This window comes from Leuciscus leuciscus, assembly GCF_965113295.1.
Source record: "Leuciscus leuciscus genome assembly, chromosome: 15".
In the NCBI taxonomy this organism is placed as follows: Eukaryota; Metazoa; Chordata; class Actinopteri; order Cypriniformes; family Leuciscidae; genus Leuciscus; species Leuciscus leuciscus.
This window is the reverse complement of record NC_138739.1, coordinates 15,659,247-15,683,397: the sequence shown is the minus strand read 5'-3', so window position 1 is coordinate 15,683,397 and position 24,151 is coordinate 15,659,247. Positions and strand designations below refer to the sequence as shown.

The following is a 24,151-nucleotide window of genomic DNA, read 5'->3' as shown; positions in this document are numbered from 1 at the left end:
CAGCACACCTTTTTATATCATAATCATTAAAAAATATGGACGTTTTAATGGATTGTGTATGATTTCAGAACTTTTCTTGATCAATTGTCAAAAATATACTCTGAATTTCATTACATTTATTATACAGGAAAAGTTTAAAGTAACAGTTAAGTCACCGTCAAACGGGCCTGGCTCAGTTTAAGCAACTGGTTTACAGCAGGTTCCTGTTCTGCAGCAACATAAAACAATGAACAAGCTCAGTACATTTTTACAAGACATAGATATAAACTGAACAAAGTACAGGCCGATTCAACAGTAAAATACGTGTTTAAACAAATTAGTGTGTGCAAGTATGACTATCCCGGAGAAATAGTTTATATGACTTTTTAAAATGTATGATGGAAGATAATGAATGGTAGTTTTTTTTTTTTTTTTTTTTTTTTTTTTTTTTTATTACGAATAAAACATACATCAAATGTATATGGTAATACAGAGCAGCACTACAGGCATTAAATAATAATACATTTAATTTGTTTGATTGGGGAGACAAAGAAAATGTGCAGTGTTGGGGGTCCTTCAGAAGCATGGTAAACACTGCCATAGAGAGTACTGTTGCAGTAGTCCAGTCTGGAGGTGATGAGGGCATGAACAAGATTGATGCATTGGATAATTAGTTCAATATAGAATATGGGGCTATGCATGCAGTATGATGCACCAAAGTAAGCAGGAAGATAGAACATGTCTTAATTCATATGAATAGACATGCACAGGCTTTTAGCATATGGGTAATGGGTTACAGTTTACATAGTCCCATATTGTAGATTGTGGAACCAACTTTACAGGTGGTACATTTTGGCCTATTTAACACTGAAGGTGGCTTTTCGAAAAGCCTTTAGCCTGTGACAATGACTGACTCTAACCCTAACCAGAGTAACCCTGTGATTGGTACACCGAGTCAGTTTAACAGGTTTGTTGGGTTTCGCTTTATCCAGTTAGATCTAAGCTTACACCGACTCCTGCTCTAAACCTAACCAGAGTAACCCGGTGGTTGGTACACTGCATCTACTCCTGATTTACCCAAACCAGAGGAGTCTGGATTCTGGCGTAGCCTTTATCTATTTCTGCTCTAAAACTTACCCATAGTAACTGTCGAGTGGTGCCCTTGTCCAAGTGTTTATGGGGTCCATACCCGATCCAATGGTAGAATCACAGAAGCACTGTGATTTTATACCCATAGGGCAGATAGGCCTTTCCCACTATAGTTCCAAAGTTCTAACCTAATAAGGTAGTCAGACAAGCATTGGCCACTTCTTTCCTCGGGAGGGGGAAGGGCTGTTGTAATATCCACAAAAAACCTAACTCTAACCCTAACTCTATCTCTAACCCTAACCTTCTAACCCTAACCCTAACGGTAATAATTTACTTGGTGCAAAGAAAACTTGTCACAAATAAAGGTAATTGATCAATAGAATAACTTGTCACAATTAAAGGTAGTTGACCTTTAAATAAGACAATCAATTTAGACAAGCATTGGTCACTTCTTTCCTCAGGAGGGGGAAGGGCTAAAAAAAACCTAACCCTAACTCTATCTCTAACCCTAACCCTAACCCTAACTCTATCTCTAACCCTAAGCCTAACCTTCTAACCCTAACCCTAATGGTAATAATTTACTTGGTGCTAAGAAAACTTGTAACAAATAAAGGTAATTGATCTATTTCTAGAATAACTTGTCACAATCAAAGGCAATCAATCTATATTTTGAGAATTATTAATAAAGCTGATCAGCCTCACAAAAACATGCACCGGCCAACACACTCCTGCGATCTTCCTAAGGAAGGTGTTGCTTTATGAAAAACCTAACCTTAACCCCAAACAGTTCTGTCAATGGTTGGAGAATTATTTGGGAACTGGTTTGTCCTGAAAATTACTGTCCATATGCTGTCTGAGGATTCGAGTCTGAACCCTTGACTTGCCAAAGCAGGGGCCTGTAGGCTTCCATATATGGTAGTTGAACAAACTCAGGGTTGCAGGATTACTTTCGAGTTGACAAAACCAAAACAATTCAACCAGGCTTTGTTGGTACCATGATGCAGAACTTATGTGTGACATCAGTAGCGAACAGCCAATCACATGCTGTGAAATAGTGAAACTGCGATTCATTTCTTGAGAGAAACAGCAAAATTCACTTTTTTTCCTACAATTTTAAGAAATTAAACAAATTTACACAGCAAGGAGAAAATAGCTGTCTATAAAAGGACAACTAAAAGAAAAGGTCTCACTACTTTATATTACTTTAAGTAAAATTTGTAAAGTTAGTTATTATGGTTGACAAAGGTCTAGTAGTCTGAACATGCAGTCATTTTATTGCTTCATTTATTGATTCTAAAGCATATTTATATTACCTTTATATAATAAAAATTGTACCTGTGATTGGTCAAGGGTATAATAATTACATAATATTTAAATCATACAAAAGTGTTTTATTCTAAATTAGCATTACTAAATGCCAGACGATTTTGTCTTTAAAAATCATTTGCTATGTACTGACTATTAATTTGGAGTATAAAGAGGTGGAGGAACTTTATCGCATCAGACATGTGACACTTTGCCCTCAGCTGATTGGCCAAACTTCAGTCTGAGATCTCGAATCCAGAACACAACCTGCACAGGAGCAGGTTAGCTGTCTATATGCAGAGTAAGATACTATGGCGACGAACACCGTTTAAAGCCAATCTTCTTTCATAGTAGGCTACCTAAAACCCAGGGTTGGCGGAAACTAAACTGAAACACAGCTGGCTAGCCACCTAAACCGGCTTCATGGTCTACGTTAGGCCCCACTGGTCAGCTGTGAAAATATTTAGCAAAACATATACATCTGAATTTATTTTACAAAATTGCACATATCTTTATGTTTTATGGTCGTGATTATTGTTCATGACATGCTTATAAAATTGTACTGTATCTCTGCATATTACATGCCTGGTGTGTGTGTGGCAATATTATATATGATATTTAACCAGATAGCATCTGAGAAAAAATGTTACTGCCTCTGGACCCCAGGTTATCGTAGAGCCCATCAACGGTGTAAAAGAAAATGGCACATTCAAAAGAGCTTGAATCCTTAAAACACTAGTCAGATCTTTCTGAAATGTGTTATGCTATTTTGCCTACTTAAGATATGGTTTATAATTATATCGGTTATTGGTCCATTTCTTTATGTTATATGAACCACATAATTTAATTACACACGATTAAAAGTTTTATTATACAATATGTATATAAAAATGTCTACTTCTGACCCCTGTTGCTAGGCAAGAACCTGTACAGCTTGGCTAAAGAACAATACACAGGCTGCATGAAACAACAGAACCTTATAATATGCATTGAATGATAATGCATAAGAATCATGAGATTATCATCACCCAATTATGCACTGAGTCATTGTTAGAAGTAAATAATTTTTATTGTTACTTATGCTTTGGATTTTCAATACATGAACATTCAATCAGAGGAAGTGTGTCCACTCCACACACATTGGGAAAACACCTGCAGTAATGGGAATAATCTATTTGACTGTAAACATTAACAACCATCAAATAAACTCAGATCACAAACTGCACAACTACCTTTAACAATAAAATACTGTTAACATACTAAATTTAAAAGCTATTCCATATTTATTAATGTATTGCATACTACCGGTCATTTCATTTACAGACATTGCTTCTTTTAATTAATTTGTACTTTGTTGAATGTTGTCTATTTGAAAGGGACAATAGTATGTCACAATTATCTTATGTATGAAAGTGACAAAAATATCTCAATATTTAGCAAAAATTGAATTTAATATACATTTAATAGAAACTATAAGCTGATGAAAAGTGGACAGGTGTGTGGAGTTGTGTTTAGGCTTAACAGGCTGTTTGATTGGAGAGCCCTGTGCTAAAAGTGGCATGAGGTAGAAGCGGCACCACCACAACCACCAATCCATTGTCCACTGGAACATTCTTATCGTCTTGGGTCTTCTTTTTGGGCCATTCTACAGTCTCACCACCATTATATAACAGGAGAGCCTAAAAAACAAATTGGAAAAACATAGATTTGTGCCCAAAATTCCAGTCATTATTGGGAAATAAGTCCTTTCAGAATGAATCAAGACCTGTTCGCCTTGTAGGGAGTTATTTTCAATATAATGACTGGCATTCTACACATGATCCCTTACTTATTAAATTACTACAGTCATTCACAGACATAGTATTGTGTGGCTGTGAAATGAAAGTGAAAGATGTACTGTACTTACCAAGGATCAACGACCAGACAGTGTAGTGGTACTTATACAGGGAAGTGGGACACGAGAAAGACCGGCTTCTTCAGCTTGCTTCTGGAGGGTGGAGGGGGGGGGGGGTGGATATGTAATGATCAGCTGACATTTTACAGAAGTTGGTAAAGTAAAAAATTTAGGAGGTTCAACACAGTACAATACTTACTTATCTACCTTACCAAGGACCACTGATGGAACTGAAACCAAATAATGGAGTAGGACCACATCAGCCTATCAGGAGCAGTGACTGGTAAAACATCAGTAAAGAGGACAGGTGTAAGGTCATTTAAACCACCATGAATATACAATTTCAGCTAAATAAATCACACACACAATCCACCAAAACAATCGCAAATTTATAATTATTGTAAATAATCACACTACATCACCTTCTATTGTATGAATGTTGGAAAATGTCAGGTTGGAAATGTGTTTGTGATGACCATTATGGATATTGCACATTCCTTTTAAATTATTTACACTGTCATCCGTGAGGGATTTTTTTTCTCAAATAAATTGCATCTGACTTACAGCATGTATTGAAGAGTCTTCATAGAGAGAATGAAGAGTTCTGCGTCCATTTGTGAACACATTTTGCTTGGTTGAATAATTTACTAACCTCTTGATAAACCACATATCAAAAGAAGAACCTGTTTCTGTATGGAGTTAGGCATTCTTGAATTATCCAGTTCTGAAATGCCAGAAAATGTTGAACATCTACCTTCTTCAACACAGTGCTTGTAAACAACACTTTATTTTGAATAGAAATATAACAAAATTACTATTATAAAATGTTATTGAAAATGAAATGTACAATGAAAAATAAATAAAACTACATATATTACAAAATGAAAAAACTTAAACAAATGACTCTTTGGGCTCCCAAGTAGGAGTCCACTTTTTCCCACTGAAAATACAAGGGAAAGAATGATGTTACAGGTGATATTTCAGTTATTAGATTGAGAATGTTGACTTTAAACACTATTGCACATTCTTCAAAACAAGTTTGACTTCAAAACATGTGTAAGAGTGAGAGTGAAATAGAGAGTCAGAGCAGACTATTTCTGCATTTGTCATATAGTAGAATGCATACCATGCTGGACAAGGCTCCCAGTCAATAAGTAATTCTGTTTGTCCCTATGAAAGGAACAACAATACATGCTTACAATTTTTTTTGCATCAGGCCTTGGTAACAGCCGCCATGCTTCCAGTTTCATGTTTTACCATGATATTTCAAGTATTTTAGTTAAGAGACTGTAGTATATACTTTATACAATATTTACATTATTTGACTATTTGCCATCTTTACTTCTGTGATTGACAGGTTTTTTAAATTAACATCTTGACTAGGGCTGAACGATTAATTGCATTTGCAATAAAATCACGATATGATGAAACGCGATTTTGTAATCGTAAAAGCTGCGATTACACCCTGGTCACGTGACACGCGAGAGTAAAGCAGTCTGCACTACAGATGAAGCATCAACTTGGCTTTGCTTGATATGTTAACTTACTCATGTAGTGTGCGTGCTCGCCCGCCGGTATTTTCCTTACAAATGCTCTATTAAGGCATCATATGTCTTTTGGAATGTATTTGGCTTATATATTAAAAATAAAAATAATGAAAACCATCCACAGAAGGCTTTCAATTTCAAATAGACTACTCGCACGCGCTTTGTGAAGAAAGCACTCGCACATGCACGTGAGCGACTCAACGTCTACGTGGTTAAATGTACTTGCATCTCAAAATGTTTTTATGGAGCAAGATTAATGTAAACACAGTTAGAGTTATATCTTAAGTTATTAAACAGATAAGACAAACCACATTTTATATTTTTAAAAGAGATCTGTGCATTAGTGTGAATGAGCAAAAATCCCTTACAACTCTTGAATGGAAAACGTTTAGACAGCCAAAATACTGAAAGCACTCTTTGTTTATTGCTTGTAATGTTTTTTCCCCCCTTTAATATTGATAGCTTTTATGTTTTGAAGCTAGTCGTTATATAGGCTAGACTATTTTAAAATTCTTAACATGTAATTGTAGTTATTTAGTTTTTTTATGTGTAATTGTTTTTAAAAGTAGCCTACTTATAAATAGTTAAATAAATATTTTAAGTTTTATTAATAAGATTAATTAATAAGAAAAAAAAAGTTGATCGGCTTATGAGGTGCCTAAAAATTCCCATCCATATTTTACAATGATTTATTGCTTATCTTTGTATCTTTGTTGAATAATAGAAAAGATAAAGAGCTTTAAAAATAATTGCATATTAAATTTCAATCGCAATATTGTTAAAAATAATAGCAATTCGATTATTTTCCAAAATTGTTCAGCCCTAATCTTGACCTTATTTTGACCTAAATTGAACAAATAAAGAGTAGTATGGTGTTCAGTTATGCATGTCTTACCTTTCTCACTCTTTCTCTCAGAGCACTCCTAATTGGAAAAACACCTAGGCCTGTGTGGTAGGAGCAATCTGAAGGCATCAAAACTCAGATTAGGAACAGAACAACATCATTAACATATCTAGGTCAAGCATTCACTTCAAAGTGATCAAATATCAAGTCTGAAATTTAAAATTACTTTTTTGTTTTTTTTTGCTTTTATCCATTTCTGCCTCTGTGGGATAGAAAAATACATATATCAACTCAAAAAAGGTTCATCATAGAATTTATTACAAATAATAATATCATTCAAAAAACCTGACAAATGCAAAACATGCCTGACTTTCGCTTTCTCTTCCTTGTTGACCCTGTGGTTTAAAAGAAGTGAGACACTAAGTATATAGTGGCAAACAATTAAGGACTGTCTATGTATGTCTTTTCATACACGTTCATTAAAACAGGCACACATTCACTTGCTCGGTCATACACATGCACAAAAACAAACCCTCAGGTGTAACCTATGTCATACCACAAAAATTATCATGAACAACACCCAACCAGAACTAAATCAAACGGCTGAGAAGTTGCCCAGCAAAATTGCTGAAAAAGTTGATGGATATAGTACATAACCATACTCTTTCTCAAGTGTAATAACCTCCATTTTAACAACTGATATCATTAGCTAAGCTTGGCCAAATCACAGGAGTACTGAGGCCAATCTAAGCCTTAATGATTTCAGTTGGAGACAAGTAGCCTTTAGCTTACATGCTAGTCGGCCCCTCCGACTTCAATTAAATTAGGCTAGTGGATATGTCGAACTAGGATTTTGCATGCAAATACAAAAAAAGATATGTCCCTCCCTAATCTAACGCTCTGGTAGACAGCACGTGAGCAAATTAACCAAAATACTGTGGAATGTAGCTTTTAGAGCTTTAAAAAAGTTAGCTGTGTTACCTTTTTTAGGTAGAGCGTCGTCCGGCCCCGCCTCCACGAGGCCTTCAACGTCCGGCCCCGCCTCCATGAGGCCTTCAGCTTCCGGCCCCGCCTCCACGAGGCCTTCAACGTCCGGCCCTGCCTCCACGAGGCCTTCAACGTCCGGCCCCGCCTCCACGAGGCCTTCAGCTTCCGGCCCCGCCTCCACGAGGCCTTCAGCTTCCGGCCCCGCCTCCACGAGGCCTTCAGCGTCCGGCCCCGCCTCCACGAGGCCTTCAGCGTCTGGCCCCGCCTCCACGCGGCCTTCAGCGTCCGGCCCCTTCTCCACGAGGCCTTCAGCTTCCGGCCCCGCCTCCACGAGGCCTTCAACGTCCGGCCCCGCCTCCACGAGGCCTTCAACGTCCGCCGCCTCCACGAGGCCTTCAACGTCCGGCCCCGCCTCCACGAGGCCTTCAACGTCCGGCCCCGCCTCCACGAGGCCTTCAACGTCCGGCCCCGCCTCCACGAGGCCTTCAGCTTCCGGCCCCGCCTCCACAGTATCTGGTCCTGCCTCCCCTGAGGTGCCCTGCTCGTCGCAGGGGGTGAGGGTCAGGGTGAGGACAGTGTCCTCACTCGCCTTCCAACCTGTTCAAATTTGATTAGAAAAAAAAAGAGAGTATGAATGAGACTGAACTACAATGTATTATAAAAAAAAATCAAAAAGGCAGATGATTTGACATTCCCGTAGACAATTTTAAGACTATATTTCTTAGCATGTAGCCATTTACATATTTCTGAAAGACAGGCAAAAAATTAGCTATAGGCTATTTTTCATACTGAATGCAAGTTTACATGAGTTTTGTTAAGGCGTGATTAGCTATATGCGAAACAATGGGGAAAACAGGGAAACTTGGTACAACATACACCAAATATCAAACTGACATATAAAGAAAACTCAACTATGTTTTACTAAATTTTCAGACTACACTTAGTAACCTATATTAACAGGGCTATGTATTGAATGTGGGTGGAATTATAACCTTAATATACCAGAGTATTGTTTATTTTTAGGATTGACAAGGATATATAAACGATTGAAAATCAACTTTACACTGCATGGCGAATGAAAGAAAAAATACTGTACATATCACCTGCACAAACCAGCTCGTAGAAGGCCACCATTTTGTTTAGATGTTGCGTGGCCAGTGAGTCCAGCTCACACCTTGGGGTGAGGGAAGTTATTGCAGGTTTTTTCTTCCCTTTACCTTCCTTCTGGAGGAGGAGGAGTGGCTTGTAGCCCATCGCATGAAGCTTCTCAAGCTGAAAAGACATTTATTTGTACAGGATTAAAAATGTCTGTTATCAAAAAATCTGAGTGTAAATTCAGTTTGAGGCAAGACTTGAAATTTGTTGTAAGACCATTGACAAAAAACTGTACATTACTGTACATAACTTAGTATAATATTATGTCATATTATACTAAGTTTATCTGATCATATTGACTGAATTTGAATGCACTATTGACCAGCAAAAGCAAAATTACTATGTCAAAATAAATGAATTGTCGGTTGTCTTTTGAATGTTGTCAGGGATTCTGCATTCCGGATGACGGTGGGGAGATCATTCCACCAACATGGATGTGAATGAGAATGTTTTGGAGAATAGTTTTTTGGCAAAGGTTACTTAGTTCATTAATATGCCTTTCAAGTTAACAGTCAGTGACTTTAATAGTTAAATCTGCTGGCCTGTTCCCAAAAGCAAAAAAAAAATTGAACTCACAAGGGCACTGACTCCACACTTACCCCCCGATCCCCAGAGTTTCTTCTACCCACCTAATGTGCAATGTTTAACATTAAATATTTTTGATAACACTGATATTATGTGCAATTTTATTACTGGTAAATATTTAATACGTAGTATGTTTGATACAATCAAAATCATGCAAAAACATATTTATCTTTCTATTTAGCTTCTCAGAACTGTGCACCTACCCCCCCCCCCCCCCCCCCCCCCTTTTTCTTTTGAAAAACATTTTTTTTCCTTGTTGTTACATTTCTCTTACGTACATGTTGACACTGGAAAAGGACTTGCTTCAATCTCGTTGTACATGTGTATAATAGCAATAAAATACATTATATTCTAAAAAATCTGTTTGAAGTTAAACTCCACTTTTAACATGAATACCTAAATTCATAATTCATATTACATGAATGCCATGACTACATTAAATAATGGTAAATTATATCTTTCAGAAATCTGATTTAAATCACTCTTTTCAAAAATAAAAGCATTTGAAAAATATATTATAATCTTCTGTCAAAAATGTCACTCAATAAATGTGGCGACCCATATTGAAAAAGGTAGGGTTGATTGTACACACCAAAATGATGGCTTCATCTTTCATGGCTGCCTCATTGTGGTTTTTTTTTAGGTTACCAAGCCACTCCCCCTTCTTCCTGTCAAGTGCCTGCAACCTCTTATTTAAACGTGCCTTTTTTGGCTGCTCTGCCCCACAGGCCTTACAAAGTTTGATGGCACAGGGCATGATCTGGGGGCAGTTGGGACATTTTTTTAAATTTGACACCATGTTGTCTGAAAAAAAGAAAAGAAAGAAAAAAGAGAATATTATTGAAGTATAATATGACAATATCATGTATTTTCTATATCAAAGGTTAATATCACATTATTAAACGACATGCAAATAGGAAAAGTTGAGAAAATGTTTGTGATCTAGTTAGTAGGCTACACTAACACGTGCTAGGACATGCAGTTAGCACTTTATTGGGTTTTATATCAGACAAATGGAAACACCAAAGCAATGTCATAAAATGTTTAAATAGGGCATAAAGGTGATGATACACAAGACAACATTTTGAGCAATGTTGATGTCGATTGTTGCTTGGGCACTTTCGTATTGAAAATGGACAATACATTTCTATCTGGATAATTTTAATCGGTCGTGGTCTGTGTCTCATCTGGTTCCCCGTCCAGCAACATTTCCTAAAAAGTTGCCCTGTGTATCATCACCTTTAGGCAGTTATGACAATACCCCAGCAACAAAAAGTTACACTTTTGCATGTATATTTCATTGCATTATGCTAATTGTTCATGAGGTAATAATTTTAGCCTACCTTAATCAACGACTCTAGAAAGGAAGTAATTGGCGCGAGAGCTCCGTCATCCGGATATTGTAAAAAAAAAAAAAAAAAGCATTGCCAAAAATTAATTAATCGAATTAAAATCATTTTTATTATTTCAACAGGACATCAGAAGAAACTACCTTGAGCTTAAAAAAAATATTTCGGAGCTTAACTTACTGTAACAAATCATAGCAACGTATATTGCTGGTGACAAAAACAGATTTAATAGCCTACTTTTTTGCTGTAAGATGTGCAATTAGTTCTTTTTTTTATTGCATTTTTAAAATGACAGAATTCAATATCAAGTCCTTGGGACACATATTACTTTTACACATTTTGAAATTTAGTAACAATATAGGCTAGTAAAAATAAAAAAATAAATAAATGCCATCCCAAACGTATGTTAAATTCCAGATTTTTGCGGGCTTTTATAAAATTATTTTTAATATATTTTTTTAATAAATTATGATTTTTTTTTTTTTTTTTTTTTTAAAGACTACATAATTTGAACAGGCTGCTTAAAAATGCGATAGACTACATCGTTAATGACCCGCTGGCCGCTGATTCTGAACATTTTTCAACCCTACACCTAACCATCCCTCGCTGCCTTGCTTTAAAACACCGATGTCCGATTCTGAATGTCCGCATTGCATTGTTTCTAATGGGCTATTAGAATGAGCCACGCTCGGCCCGTGTTTTGGCTTAGCCTACTGTAATATTTCACCGGTATTAAGACCGAAATACCATTATTTAAATAAATAAATGAATGAATACAATGATAACCTCTAAATAAATGTTGATAGCGCTAGCTATATTTTTTAAAATAGCCTATCAATAGGCTAAACATAGGCTAAATCAATTCAATTTCGAAAAAATAACCGAAAAAGACCGAAATCAAATACAGCCACTCCGACTTAATTATCATAATAATTAATAATAATGCCTATATTATTTCAGCAGGCCTATCGTTCAGGCATAACAAAACATAACAAGAGTATTTCATTTAGAGGATTTCACTAACAATATATATATATATATATATATATATATATATATATATATATATATATATATATATATATATATATATTTAACTGCTTAATTGAACACAATCGTAGCATGTAATAGCTACACTGTCTATGAATAGATAGGACAAATCTCCGATAACGTCTTATCCAGCATAGTGTTCCTATGACAAGAAAACGCTTTAACGACTTGCTCGGACCTTGAAGCGTTGTTAAACTCACCTTTTAATGCCGTTGTACCTGCAGTTGAGCGTTGTGTTGGTCAAACTCACCTCTGATTGCCGGTTTACCTGCAGTTGCGTGTTGTTAAACTCACCGCTGAATGCGGTTGCACTACATATGCGTTGTTAAACTCACCGCTGATGAACGCGCTAAAACTTGGCGCAGAGCCGGGCACTTTGATATCATTGCGAGGGTTTTTTAAACATCAAAAACCAGTAGTGCCATATAAAAATGATCTGGGGGCAGCCATTTGACTCCCCTTGGCATCATTTTTTGAGTTTTTGGGTCAAATTTCAACGCTGCAGGACACGGTTCCACTGGGAGAAAGATTCGTGCTATTGCACGAAATATGCATCCAATTGAAATGCATTGGTTAAAAAAATCGTGCTGCCGTTACGAAAATAATTAAATTAACGTGTCCCCCAAGATTCGTGCTATTGCACGAAATATGCATCCAATTGAAATGCATTGGTTAAAAAAAATCGTGCTGCCGTTACGAAAATAATTAAATTAACGTGTCCCTGCCACGAAAAAATAGATTAAATTACGTGACCACATCACGAATTGCCGTGAGACTGGGTTGTTTGAAGACGTGAGAGTGCGCGCGCGCGGCCGGGGCTCTCTCTGCTTGTTATCGCCCTGTCAGGCGCAGCAGTCATTCTATTCTGCATCACTTACCGATCAAATAAGGCTTTGGCGGGACAAAAATCGAGACGGCTTTGGCGGGACAAAAATCTTCGGCCGCCCCAAAAATGTAAATGCAGGAAAACTCCTGACAATGCTCGTAAGCGTTTGCTGCGCTGTTTCTTTCCTTGCTTTACGTTGACTTTACTAGTTCCAGCTTCACCGTCACCGCTTTTTTTTTATTTTTATATATTTGTTTAGAAAACCTCTATTTTCTTCTTCTCTTTTCTTTCCTCTTCTGAGCACCGGACTTGTGCTGACCGGGCATTTTGAGCGAACTGAACTTCAAATTAAATGACAACATCAAATTTTGATCAGTGGCCAAACCATTTTTGTCTTGGGTGTGGGGGGCCCCAGTTCTGGTGGGGGTGGGGACATGTCAAGGAGACCAGACCTCATGAAGATGCAGCAGCAGTGGAGAAAGAGGAGTGCATCTGCTCCTTTTTTGTGGACTCAGATTAGCAGCAGTCAGTATATATGAATATGACATATGACTATGTCTGTGACACAACAAATCAATGAATAAAAAGATGCAGCACTTAAATATGTATTCTTACAAGTTAAAGAACAATGTTTGTGTGATTTCTATTTTTCACCTTTATGAGGCAAAAAAAAAAAAAAAAAAAACTGGCTGGCTGGTAAAAAGTTACTGTGGCAGGTGGATTTTTAAATCCACCTGCCACAGTGGCTGGTGGTCAAAAAAGTTAACTTCAGGCCCTGCTCAGTCAGCTAAAAACATTAATAATATGAGCGTTAACATGATTTTAGTGTGAAATATCTCTTTTTCTATAGTATCTAATGTTACAATTTTTAAGCTTTTGACGCCCTAAAATGACAGTAAAATAATAATTTTAACTGTTTTACAGCACAAATAATGCACAAGTTTTAATTGTGACAAAAACAAAACAAGGGATGAGTAATTTATATAATCAACATTATACCGCAAATGCTGTTGATTGAGCTTAACTGAGTATTTAACCCGATATATTTCTTTATTAAAACAAGAAAATTTGAAGATCAGAGCAAATTATTTTTTTACTCACCATAGACGGAAACATTAAATGCTTTTGTTGAACGTTTCGCTCCACTTATCAGTAGTTGATAATCTCCAGTATGTTCAGTTGTGGTGTTTGTGATGGTCAGAGATCCAGTTTGATCGTCCAGCTTCAGTCTGTCTCTGAATCTCCCATCAGGGAAGATATGTTTCTCTCTCTTGATTTGAGCTATCAGGGAGTTTTCAGCTCCATATTTCCACAGTATGTCTTCATCTTTACGTATTTTAGTAACATTAGTGTTTAGAGTGACAGAATCTCCCTCCATCACTGACACTGAATCTCCAAACACTCCTGCGAAAGGTTCAGGAAAAAATTACGGCTCTTGTTGGTTTACAAAGTCTGAAATCAGTTCTAGTTTGTAATTAAACGTGAACTGACATCCCAAACAAAAGAAAAGGAAATTTGCAGATGGTTGCTTCGAGCAAAATAAATATGTGAAGGTACATGACAAGTTAATTACGCGACACGCAAGTGAAATTCTGCTGGACACTTTTAGAAAACTGTCTCACTGAAAGACAGTCCCTGAAAAAGACCTGAACTATATGAGTAAAGCCTATCCCACAATAATATCTTCGCTTGATTTGATTTATAAGGGAAGAACAGCAAATGAAAATCCTCAGACTAATTTGAACAGTAATGGCTTTATTACTCTGAAATGGGAATACATTAAATCATAAAAATTACTTTATAACTTACCAGTCAAACGCCACCAGCACAAACAGAACAAAACAAGTTTGCAAACCATTTTCTACAGTTGTTCAGTGAAATCTAATAAGACTATCCGCCAAAAACACTTGATCTGTTCATCTGGTGTGTGAATCCTCCCCCTCTTCCTATAGTGGGTCAAAAACACACACTCTTTACACATGATACATAGTTACGTATAAATGCTCTTCTGATTCTTATTCAGACTTTAATTGTTTTTAATAGTGGAAAAAAGAAGGGTAAATTGCATGAATATTAGATTAGCCAAGCTAAATTTCATGATTCAATAATTCTTGTGGATGGTTTTATAATAATTAATATGTTGCAAATAGTAGCCTAAAAACATCTGCCATCTCACACTCGCAGTCGTACTGAGGTGTGACACTCACAGTCAGACTGAAACTGTTGCGGTCAGTTTCTTCAGAAATGTGCTTTGATCTGTTAGTGGACAAGCATCTTGTATGTGTCCATTTGTTTAATCTTTGTAAAGTTTGTAGGTGAAGAGTTTCTTCCTGTCCTGCTATTATGAACCTCACAGTTGATGCCCTCACAAAACTGCTTTACCAAAAAAATTTATAATAAATAAATAAATAAAAATAATTGACTTTGAATTGACCGAATTCATAAATCATTGATAAACTGAATGATGGCTGATCATCTCTTAACACTTATTATAGATCATACCAGTGAACAAAATGTATATACTCTTTAATCTACTACAGAAACATTGAAACCTGATGAGAAACTGTTTGGCAGAGGAAGAAAAACTTGAATAATGCAATGATTGTATTAAACGTGATTCCCTGAAAGTTTAAATTAACTGTTTCATGTTTTAAAAGAAATAGGCTATAAACCGTATTAAGCTGTAATTAATTAATTTAATAATGTTTTCATTTAAATCCGTTATTACTGTTTTAAAAGATCTTTTTCCGAATAGCAATAACTGGCTTTCATATAAGCCAGGGCGAGGTGGTGTTGTGATACGTAATACGCGTGCGTGTACCCGAAGTGTATGTTATTGAACATGTGAATCCCAAGTAAAGATGTTCTTATCCAACTCTGATGCTGTCGAGTAATACTTCAGGTGGCAATGTGAAGATATTCTTCACTCATAGTTTGGAATAAACAATGTCCACACAGTAGCTAATATCCGTTTCAGAATGCTTTGTTGTCCATTTATGAAATGTATATCTTACAGAGTTTAAAAGCAGTGGATTTATGGTAAGAACCATATGCTCCCTCCACCTGTCCCTTCATACAACCCAAGGGAAGTTTAAATATCATGTGATATGAACAGGTGAACCACAACAACACCACTGATGCACACCACCATCTAGTGGTAGAACAATCACCACATTTGGTTCCTATTATAACTATGAAAATACCATGATACATTAGGCTATAATTTAACAGGGCTAGGCCTTAGTTAGGACATTAAGTAGCTTTCATAAATATGCCTTAGAAAAAAAGAAAAGAAAAAAAAAACATTACAGGTGTGCATACTGACACACAAAAAAATACTCAATGACCCATTTTAAGATATCTCAGTGCAAGTTGCTTTCAGTTAAAACAGCTCAAACATGCATTTTAGTCTGAGACTATAAACCTCGTCTGTGAAACCAGGGGTTTGTTAAAAAAATTATCTAAATCATTTGCCGCATTGAAGTAGGCCTATTTTTTATTTTGATTCTTGGGATAGTTCACCCAAAAATATAAATTCTCAGCCTAAAATCATTTACTCACTCATGTCATTCCAACCTATAACATGATTGTGCATCTTTGGATCACAAATAAAGACATTTTAATATTCTCATATTTTGTACATCCATTAAAAGTCAATTTAAAAAGTTAAAATAGACTTAGCCTATTTGAAGTGTGAGAAGAAGAAAAAACTCACTGGTTCTTGTGCATCAAGCCTTCAGATTCCATGTAGGCCTACCATATTTGATGAGCTCTATATGTATTGATCAATGTTTGTATATGAATACAGTTTAAATTAAATATGTTCATAAAGTGGGTGTGCCATGAAACTTTTAAACTGATTAAACCGCTCTATTCATAACCTATAGATTACTTTTATGATGCCTTTATTTACTTTTAGAAGCTTGAAAATGTCCATTGAATGAACAAAGATAATGAGAGAATTAAAACATCTTTATTTGTGTTTCAAAGATGAACAAATATGGGTTTGGTACTACATGAGGGTAAGTAATTAATGACAGAATCTGAAAACTAATTGAGACCATGTATCTGCAAATTGTATTAGCCCAGAACTGTAAAACAGCGCCTTCTGCTGAGAGGCGTAGTGAACCAGTCCCTCCTCGTGACGTAAATACTCTGCGACGAACAGCAGTGAAAAATGGGCGCCATGGCTGTAGTTAGAGTTACCCAAGCGGGAAGGAAGTCGACCGGAAGTTGAAGCCGGCCGCGTGCCACCATCTTGTAGCAGAACTTCACCTGCTGTTAGCATCCCATTGACTCCCATTCATTTTGGCGTCACTTTGACAGCGAATAACTTCACATCTGAAGCGTTTAAAGACTCCATTTGTCCATTATTTATTTCTAAAGAAACACGGCAATGTATAAAATGCTCCATTACCTTGTATCTTACGTTATGGCCCCGTAGAAGCAGTTTTTGTAAAAGTAGGCTAACGATTGCGTCATAACCACGCGACTCTCTGTCGCACAGTAGAGAGATTACCGTATGGACAGGAGGAGAAGCTCGCGGTCAATCGGGGAGACGTGGAGGCAAAATGACAAAGTAATTAATCAGAATACTTAGCACACGTTACTCCTGCTCCTAGCTCATGGACAGCTCCTACTGTCTCACACTCTCCGTCTCTGCAAGTTTCGGAAGGGAATGATTCAGATTTCTCATGCCACAGCCACTAGAAGACAGACAGGTTGCTCACGTCACATCTACGTCGTCAAGCTCGGTTTGAGTCTGCGCGTCAGGAACGGAAGTCCTAAAAAATCGCTAAAAATGGGCTTCACTTGTCTCAATTGAGTTCCAATGAGATGACTCTGTCCATTTCTTATACTGTCTATGGAGTTACCACACAAGGTCAAACGCACGTGCGCATACCGGCTGTCATTCAGTAGTCTGTGTGGATAGAGAGGACATAACTACCCCCGCGCTTTGTTCGAGACTTTACATATCAAAACCTATGCGATGTTTCAACTGCCAGGAGTTTGGACATATAGCCAAAGTATGCAAAGGAAATAGGAAATGTGCTAGATGTGGTGGGGATCATGAATATGGAAAATGTGGAGAGGGAGTGAATCCCAAATGTAGTAACTGTGGAGGTAATCACAGTGTGGCATATTGGGGATGCGAGGTGTTGAAGCAAGAGGTGGAGGTGCAACAAATTCGAGTAAAGGAAAAAGTATCATATGCTGAGGCAGTTAAGATGGCAGGAGAGAATAAGAAGCGTAATGAGGGAGGTAGTGAAAATGTGGGCAGAGAAAGAAGTAACGATTGTGAATTATTATAACCTGTGCAAAAAACTAGAATTAATTAAGCTGGAAGAGATAGAAGGACAGAATAGTAGTAATATTGTTTGGTGTGGAGATTTTAATGGACATAACACATTATGGGGTAGTGATAGAACAGACACAAATGGTCAGGTGATAGAAGAGTTACTTGATGAAAATAATTTAGTATGTTTAAATGATGGCAGTAACACTAGGATAGATATACATACAGGAAAATAATCTGTGCTAGATCTCACGTTGATATCAAATTCCATGACTATGTGATTGGTCAGTGTACCATGAAGGAACTATAGGGAGTGATCATTATCCAGTTTGGTGCAAGATAAATATGGCAACACCACTGGTCATAGAACACACAGGGGGAAATGGATCTTTGAGAAGGCTAATTGGGAGAAATTTCTTGATGTAAGTGATAGATATTTAAGTCAAATTCATGAAGGGATGAACATAGAAACACTGGACAGTAAATTAAAACAAGGTATAATATTGGCTGCAATAGAATCAATTCCTAAAAGCAAAGGCAGAACAAGGCAGAAAGTAGTACCATGGTGGGATGATGAGTGCAAGGAAGCAGTGAGAAATAGAAATAAGGCATTTAAACTAGTTATGGGAAATGGCAAAAACTTTTGTTACAGTACATAGCTCAAATAATTTGCAGGAAGAAAGTAGAAGAGGTAGAGAGAAAACAAAATCTGAATATATGGAGGCTTTAGGTAGGCAAATTAGTATGGAGGATGGACAGAATGTTCCCTTTAGAATAGGAGAGTTAATAAGAGCACTAGACAAAGCAGGACAGATTGCGCCTGGGAAAGATGAAATATGTTATTGTATGATAAAACATTTAAGTGTAGAAAGTATGGAGAAATGATTGATGTTGTACAACAGAGTGTGGGTAGATGGAATAATACCAGGGAGTTGGAAGGAGGCTATAATAATTCCAATAAGGAAACTCGGAAAAGATGCCAGTAGACCTGGAAGCTATAGACCAATTGCCTTGACATCTCATATCTGTAAGATAATGGAACGTATGGTGAATGAGAGGTAAACATACTTCTTGGAGGAAATAGAAATGGTGGCTTCATATCAAAGCAGTTTCAGGAATGGAAGCAGTATTATAGATCCAGTGTTGGGGCTAGAAGATGAAATAAGGAAAGCTCAAGTAAATAAGGAGACAATGGTTGCAGTATTTTTCGACGTGGAAAAGGCATATGATATGCTTTGGAAGGAAGGATTGCTAATTAAATTGAACTTAATGGGTATTGGATGAAGAATATTTAATTGGATTATGGACTTTTTGAATGAAAGAACTATTCAGGTGAAGATAGGAGCAGAGTTATCTAGTCAATATACTGTAGAGAACGGGACACCGCAGGGGAGTGTAATAAGTCCAACTTTATTAGCCATTATGATAAATGATGTATTTGTAAACATTCCAAATGATATGGGGAGATCATTGTTTGCAGATGATGGAGCACTGTGGAAAAGAGGGAGAAATGTGGAATATGTAGTTAAGAAAATGCAAGATGGAATTCAGTCAAAAATGGGGAACAAAATGGGGATTTAAGTTTTCAGTGGAAAAAAACAAAAGTTATGTTCTTTACAAGAAAGAAAGTCAGAGAATGGTATTTGAAATTGTACGGAAATAATTTAGAGTTGAAAGGTTTCGTTTTTTGGGAGTGTATTTTGATGTGAAATTAACATGGAGGGAGCATATTACATATGTAGTTGATAAGTGTAAAAAAGTTATAAATGTCATGAGGTGTATTGCAGGATTGGGGTGGGGAGTGGATCGATGAAATACATATATATATAGCCTTAATAAGATCAAGGTTAGACTACGGAAGTATTGTATATGGTTCAGCAGCTAAATCTGTGTTAGCAGACTTGGATGTAATACAAGCTCGGGCTTTAAGAGTGTGTGTAGGAGAGGTTAGAACCTCCCCAGTTTGTGCTCTCCAAGTTGAAGCAGGTAAAATGCCATTATGGTTGAGGAGGAAGCAGCTGGGGGCTAATTATTGGGTCAATTTAAGAGGGAATGGAGATAGCCATCCAGCAAAAAGGGTGCTTCAGACATGCTGGGAGAAGGAGACAACACAAAAAAACAGGTTTTGGGTGGACAGGGGATCAAATGGCAAAGGATACAGGGGTATATGATAAAGAGTTTGGCACATGCCTCCCCTTTCACCGCGCCTCCACGGACCTCCTCCTCCACTGCAACTGCTGGGGCCGGCTCTACTCTGTACACCTCACTTTTTAATGCTCCTCATGCTAGATGGCCAACATTCACATTCCTATTTAAGAATTAAGGTGTTCTGTGTGGAGGGCCTGAAGAGGTCCTGCACTGTTGCCCCCCACCTCTTTTTAATGCATCTCATATCACACATTCAATCACACAATCAATCAATAGGTAGGGAAATGGGTGGTGCTTGAGGTGGTTCTGAATAAGTTCTACCCCCTGCGCAACACCTCTTTTAATGCTCTTAGACTTCATTTAGACCCTAAAAGACATAACACAGGGATAGTGGGGTGTGTAGATGAGCTGGCCCGTCAGTAGGACAACAACTGACGGCGGGGGCAGGGGAGGGCAGAAGTGGAGAGGGATTTTTATAATATCAAATAATCATTGTATACTGTACGTTTTCTTTTACACTTTGTTTGGGTTTTGTATCATGTGTGAGGTTTTGCCAATATTTACATTTACATTTATTCATTTAGCTGACGCTTTTATCCAAAGTGACTTACAATTGCTATATATGTCAGAGGTCGCACGCCTCTGGAGCAACTAGGGGTTAAGTGTCTTGCTCAGGGACACATTGGTGTCTCACAGTGGATTCGAACCCGGGTCTCTCACACCAAAGGCATGTGTCTTATCCATTGCGCGAAGGTTACACCAATATTTGTAACACCTATTGAAAATTAATAAAAAGAAGAAAAAAAAGTGTATTGGAGTATGGAGAGAGTGCGGAGGGTAGGAAATGGATATTTGTTTTTTTGAGGATGACTGGATTAGATAGGCGGATTTAGTATGAATGAAAACAGAGGATAAATAAAACCGAAAGGTGGCAGTAATGCAACTCAAAAGAAAGCTGAGCTACTAGGTAAGAAGTTTGCAAGTGTACATAGTGGGAGTCATTTAGATGAAATACATAAACAGCGGAAAAAGGATATTTTAAGAACAAATAGTGAGGTAACTAAGAAAAAAGATAGTGATGATTCGGCACTTGACATGGATTTGTCATTACATGAGTTAAAAATGGTCTTAGAGGGAAGTGGATATACGGCTCCAGGGCAAGATCAACTATGCTATGCTATGTTTAGACAATTACCAAAAGAAGGCTTGGAAATTATACTAAAACTGTTTAATAAGATATGGAGAGAAGATGCCTGATAGTTGGAAAAGTGCATTGATACTACCTTTTGGTAAGCCAGGTAAAGACACAACTAATGCAGGAAACTACAGACCTATAGCCTTAACATCACACCTATGTAAATGGATGGAAAAGATCATTGTTTGTAGATTGTCATATTATTTAGAGCAAAGAGGATTGCTAAATAAATACCAAAGTGGATTTCGTAAAGGAAGATCAACGGTAGATGCTTTGGTTAAAGTTAGCAATGAGGCAGAAAAGGCGATTAGTATGAAAGAGATCATGGTTATAGTATATTTTGATATTGAAAAAGCTTATGATTCAATGTGGAGAGAAGGATTATTGATTAAAATGCATGAAATGGGTATTGGCGGAAGGCTATACAATTGGGTGTTAGATTTCCTGTCTAATCGAACTTTCCGTGTAAAGGTTGGGGATGCTGTGTCGGAGTACTTTGATATTGTAAATGGTATTCCTCAAGGGAGTGCTATAAGTCCTATTCTGTTTAATATCATGATAAATGATATTTTTATAAATGTTGGTAGAGATATTGGGTCATCACTTTATGCAGATGATGGGGCTATATGGAAAAGAGGGAAAAACATTAAACATGTGACTAATAGCATACAGAATGCTATATTAAAAGTTGAAAGATGTTCATATGATTGGGGATTTAAGATGTCAGTTGCAAAGTCATGTTATATGTTATTTACCAGAAAGAGAAGGATTAATAATATACAGTTTAAATTGTATGGACAAAATATGGAAAGAGTGAAAGAGTTCAAGTATTTAGGATTGTGGTTTGATGAGAAATGTATATGGAAGAATCATATTAAACAGGTTGAAACAAAATGTAAAAAGGTACTAAATCTCATGAGGTCAGTTTCTGGTTATCAATGGGGAGCTGATAAACAATCACTACTAGATATGTATAGGGCCTTAATACGATCGTGTATTGATTATGGGTGTATGGTATATGGAGCAGCAGCTAAGAGTATTTTAAGAAAATTAGACAGAATACAGTTTAGAGCTCTAAGACTCAGTATAGGTGCAGTGAAAACAACCCCTACTAATGCACTGCTCGTAGAAGCTGATGAATTGCCATTATATTTAAGACGATCTAAGCTGTATTTAGCATATTGGATCAAGTTACAAGGATCTGGAGAGGAACAACCTGCAACAAATGTTCTGTGTGATTGTTGGGAATATACACAACATCTGAAAGGTAAAGGATTTGGTTGGAATATTAATACAGTAGCAGAAGAATATGGATTAAATAGCATAGAATATGGACCAACTACTGTATGGGGTAATGTTCCTCCGTGGATATTTCCTGTGCCCAATGTGGACCTGAAACTTCTAGAGAAGAAGAAAGAATGGAATGAAAGTAATGTGAATAATATAGGATATTTTGTTCGAGATTATGTGAAGAGGAATTATTATAATTATATGTTAATATTTACTGACGGATCAAAAGATCCAGGGACTGAACATGTAGGATCAGGAGTATACATACCTGAGTTTGATGTAGGTATTTGTAAAAGAATTAATGATAAATTATCTGTATATACAGCAGAAATGGTTGCTATTATTTTAGGTTTACAGTGGATAGAAGAGGTGAGGCCAGAGAGAGTTGTCATTTGTTCAGACTGCTGCCCTGTTTAAGAGATGATTTATTGATTGAAATATATACAATAATGCTGAGAATACAAAGAACTGGAAGTGATGTACAATTTGTTTGGGTCCCGGCTCATGTTGGTGTTGAGGGAAATGAAAAAGCAGATGAGATTGCAAAGACAGCATTAAAATTAAAAGATGATGAAATAATGAAAGTTCCCTTTGGAAAAGGAGAGGCTAAATCATTAATTAGAAAAGCAGTGAGTGACGAATGGCAGAAGAAGTGGGACACAGACACTAAAGGGAGACACTATTACAGCATTCAGAAATCTATTAAGGTGAAGGGTTTCAAAGGGAAATGTAGAAGAGATGAAATGATTTTTTCAAGATTAAGGTTTGGACATACTGGGTTAAAATCAACGCTGTATTTAATGGCAAAATGTGTGTCTGATAAATGTGAGGTATGTAATGTTCCTGAAAATGTTGAGCATGTCATCATGTAGTAAATATGATTTTGAGAGGAACATCTTACGTGATAAGATATGTGAATTAGGACGGGGATGGAATTTAGAAGGGATACTGGGGATGAGTGAGGAAACATGGGAGTGTTGCAAAGCTCTCTTTAACTTTCTCAAATCTACAGGATTAGACCATAACATATTTGGTTGTTAAGTCGTGACGTAACCACTCTCCGATAATACTCTTTCCGGGTCCAAAGTCCAGGTCCTCTCTACCTACCTACCGCTTTCGCTAGTGTTTTGGTTATTATTGAGTGTTTTTACAATGCCGCAGTGCTGTGTCCCGTGTCCCGAGCTAACTCACTTCAACCTCGTAAATCTTCTTTTTCATTGATGCCTGCACTCTACCCTTAATTATGCCACCTGAGTGATGAGCTACACTAACCACTCTGTTGGAGTTAAAGGAATTTAAACCCTTTTTGACCGCCAAGGGTGCCTCACTAAGAAGGACGTGATCGTAAATAAATTTACAGGTTCCACCATTGTTATTTCTGGACGAGAGGAGCGCTTGAACCCGGAAAAGGCTAAACGTCACGCGTGACGTCAGACTTAACAATCGGATAGGGTTAAAAAAAGGTTTTTTTTGTTTTTTTTAAATGGGTGCACTGAATTTGTAACCTGAAGTACTAAAACCTTGAATTACACACTCCGGTACAGTAGGTGGCGGTATGCACCTGAAAAAGTTGCTTGCGACCCGCCATTAATATTAGAGAAGAAGAAAAGAA

The 24,151-nt window shown here is 37.0% G+C and overlaps 1 protein-coding gene and 1 long non-coding RNA gene across 2 annotated transcripts in view; both read right to left on the bottom strand.

Moving 5' to 3' along the window:
* Nucleotides 1-14,789, bottom strand: part of LOC309476166 (SLAM family member 5-like) — a 222,374-nt gene extending 207,585 nt beyond the window's left edge. Inside the window, exons 1-2 of the mRNA XM_082139401.1 lie at nucleotides 14,420-14,789; nucleotides 13,712-14,014 (exon numbers count right to left, since the gene is read on the bottom strand). Of these exons, the coding sequence (XP_081995527.1) occupies nucleotides 13,712-14,014; nucleotides 14,420-14,468 (352 nt within the window). The 5' untranslated portion in view covers nucleotides 14,469-14,789. The remainder of the gene's footprint in view (nucleotides 1-13,711; nucleotides 14,015-14,419) is intronic.
* LOC309476518 lies at nucleotides 3,937-4,546 on the bottom strand. The gene is made up of 3 exons (XR_014198230.1): nucleotides 4,467-4,546; nucleotides 4,280-4,360; nucleotides 3,937-4,052 (listed from the first exon to the last, which is right to left on the bottom strand). It is a non-coding gene; the product is annotated as an uncharacterized lncRNA (long non-coding RNA).
* Nucleotides 14,790-24,151: the final 9,362 nt, after the last annotated feature.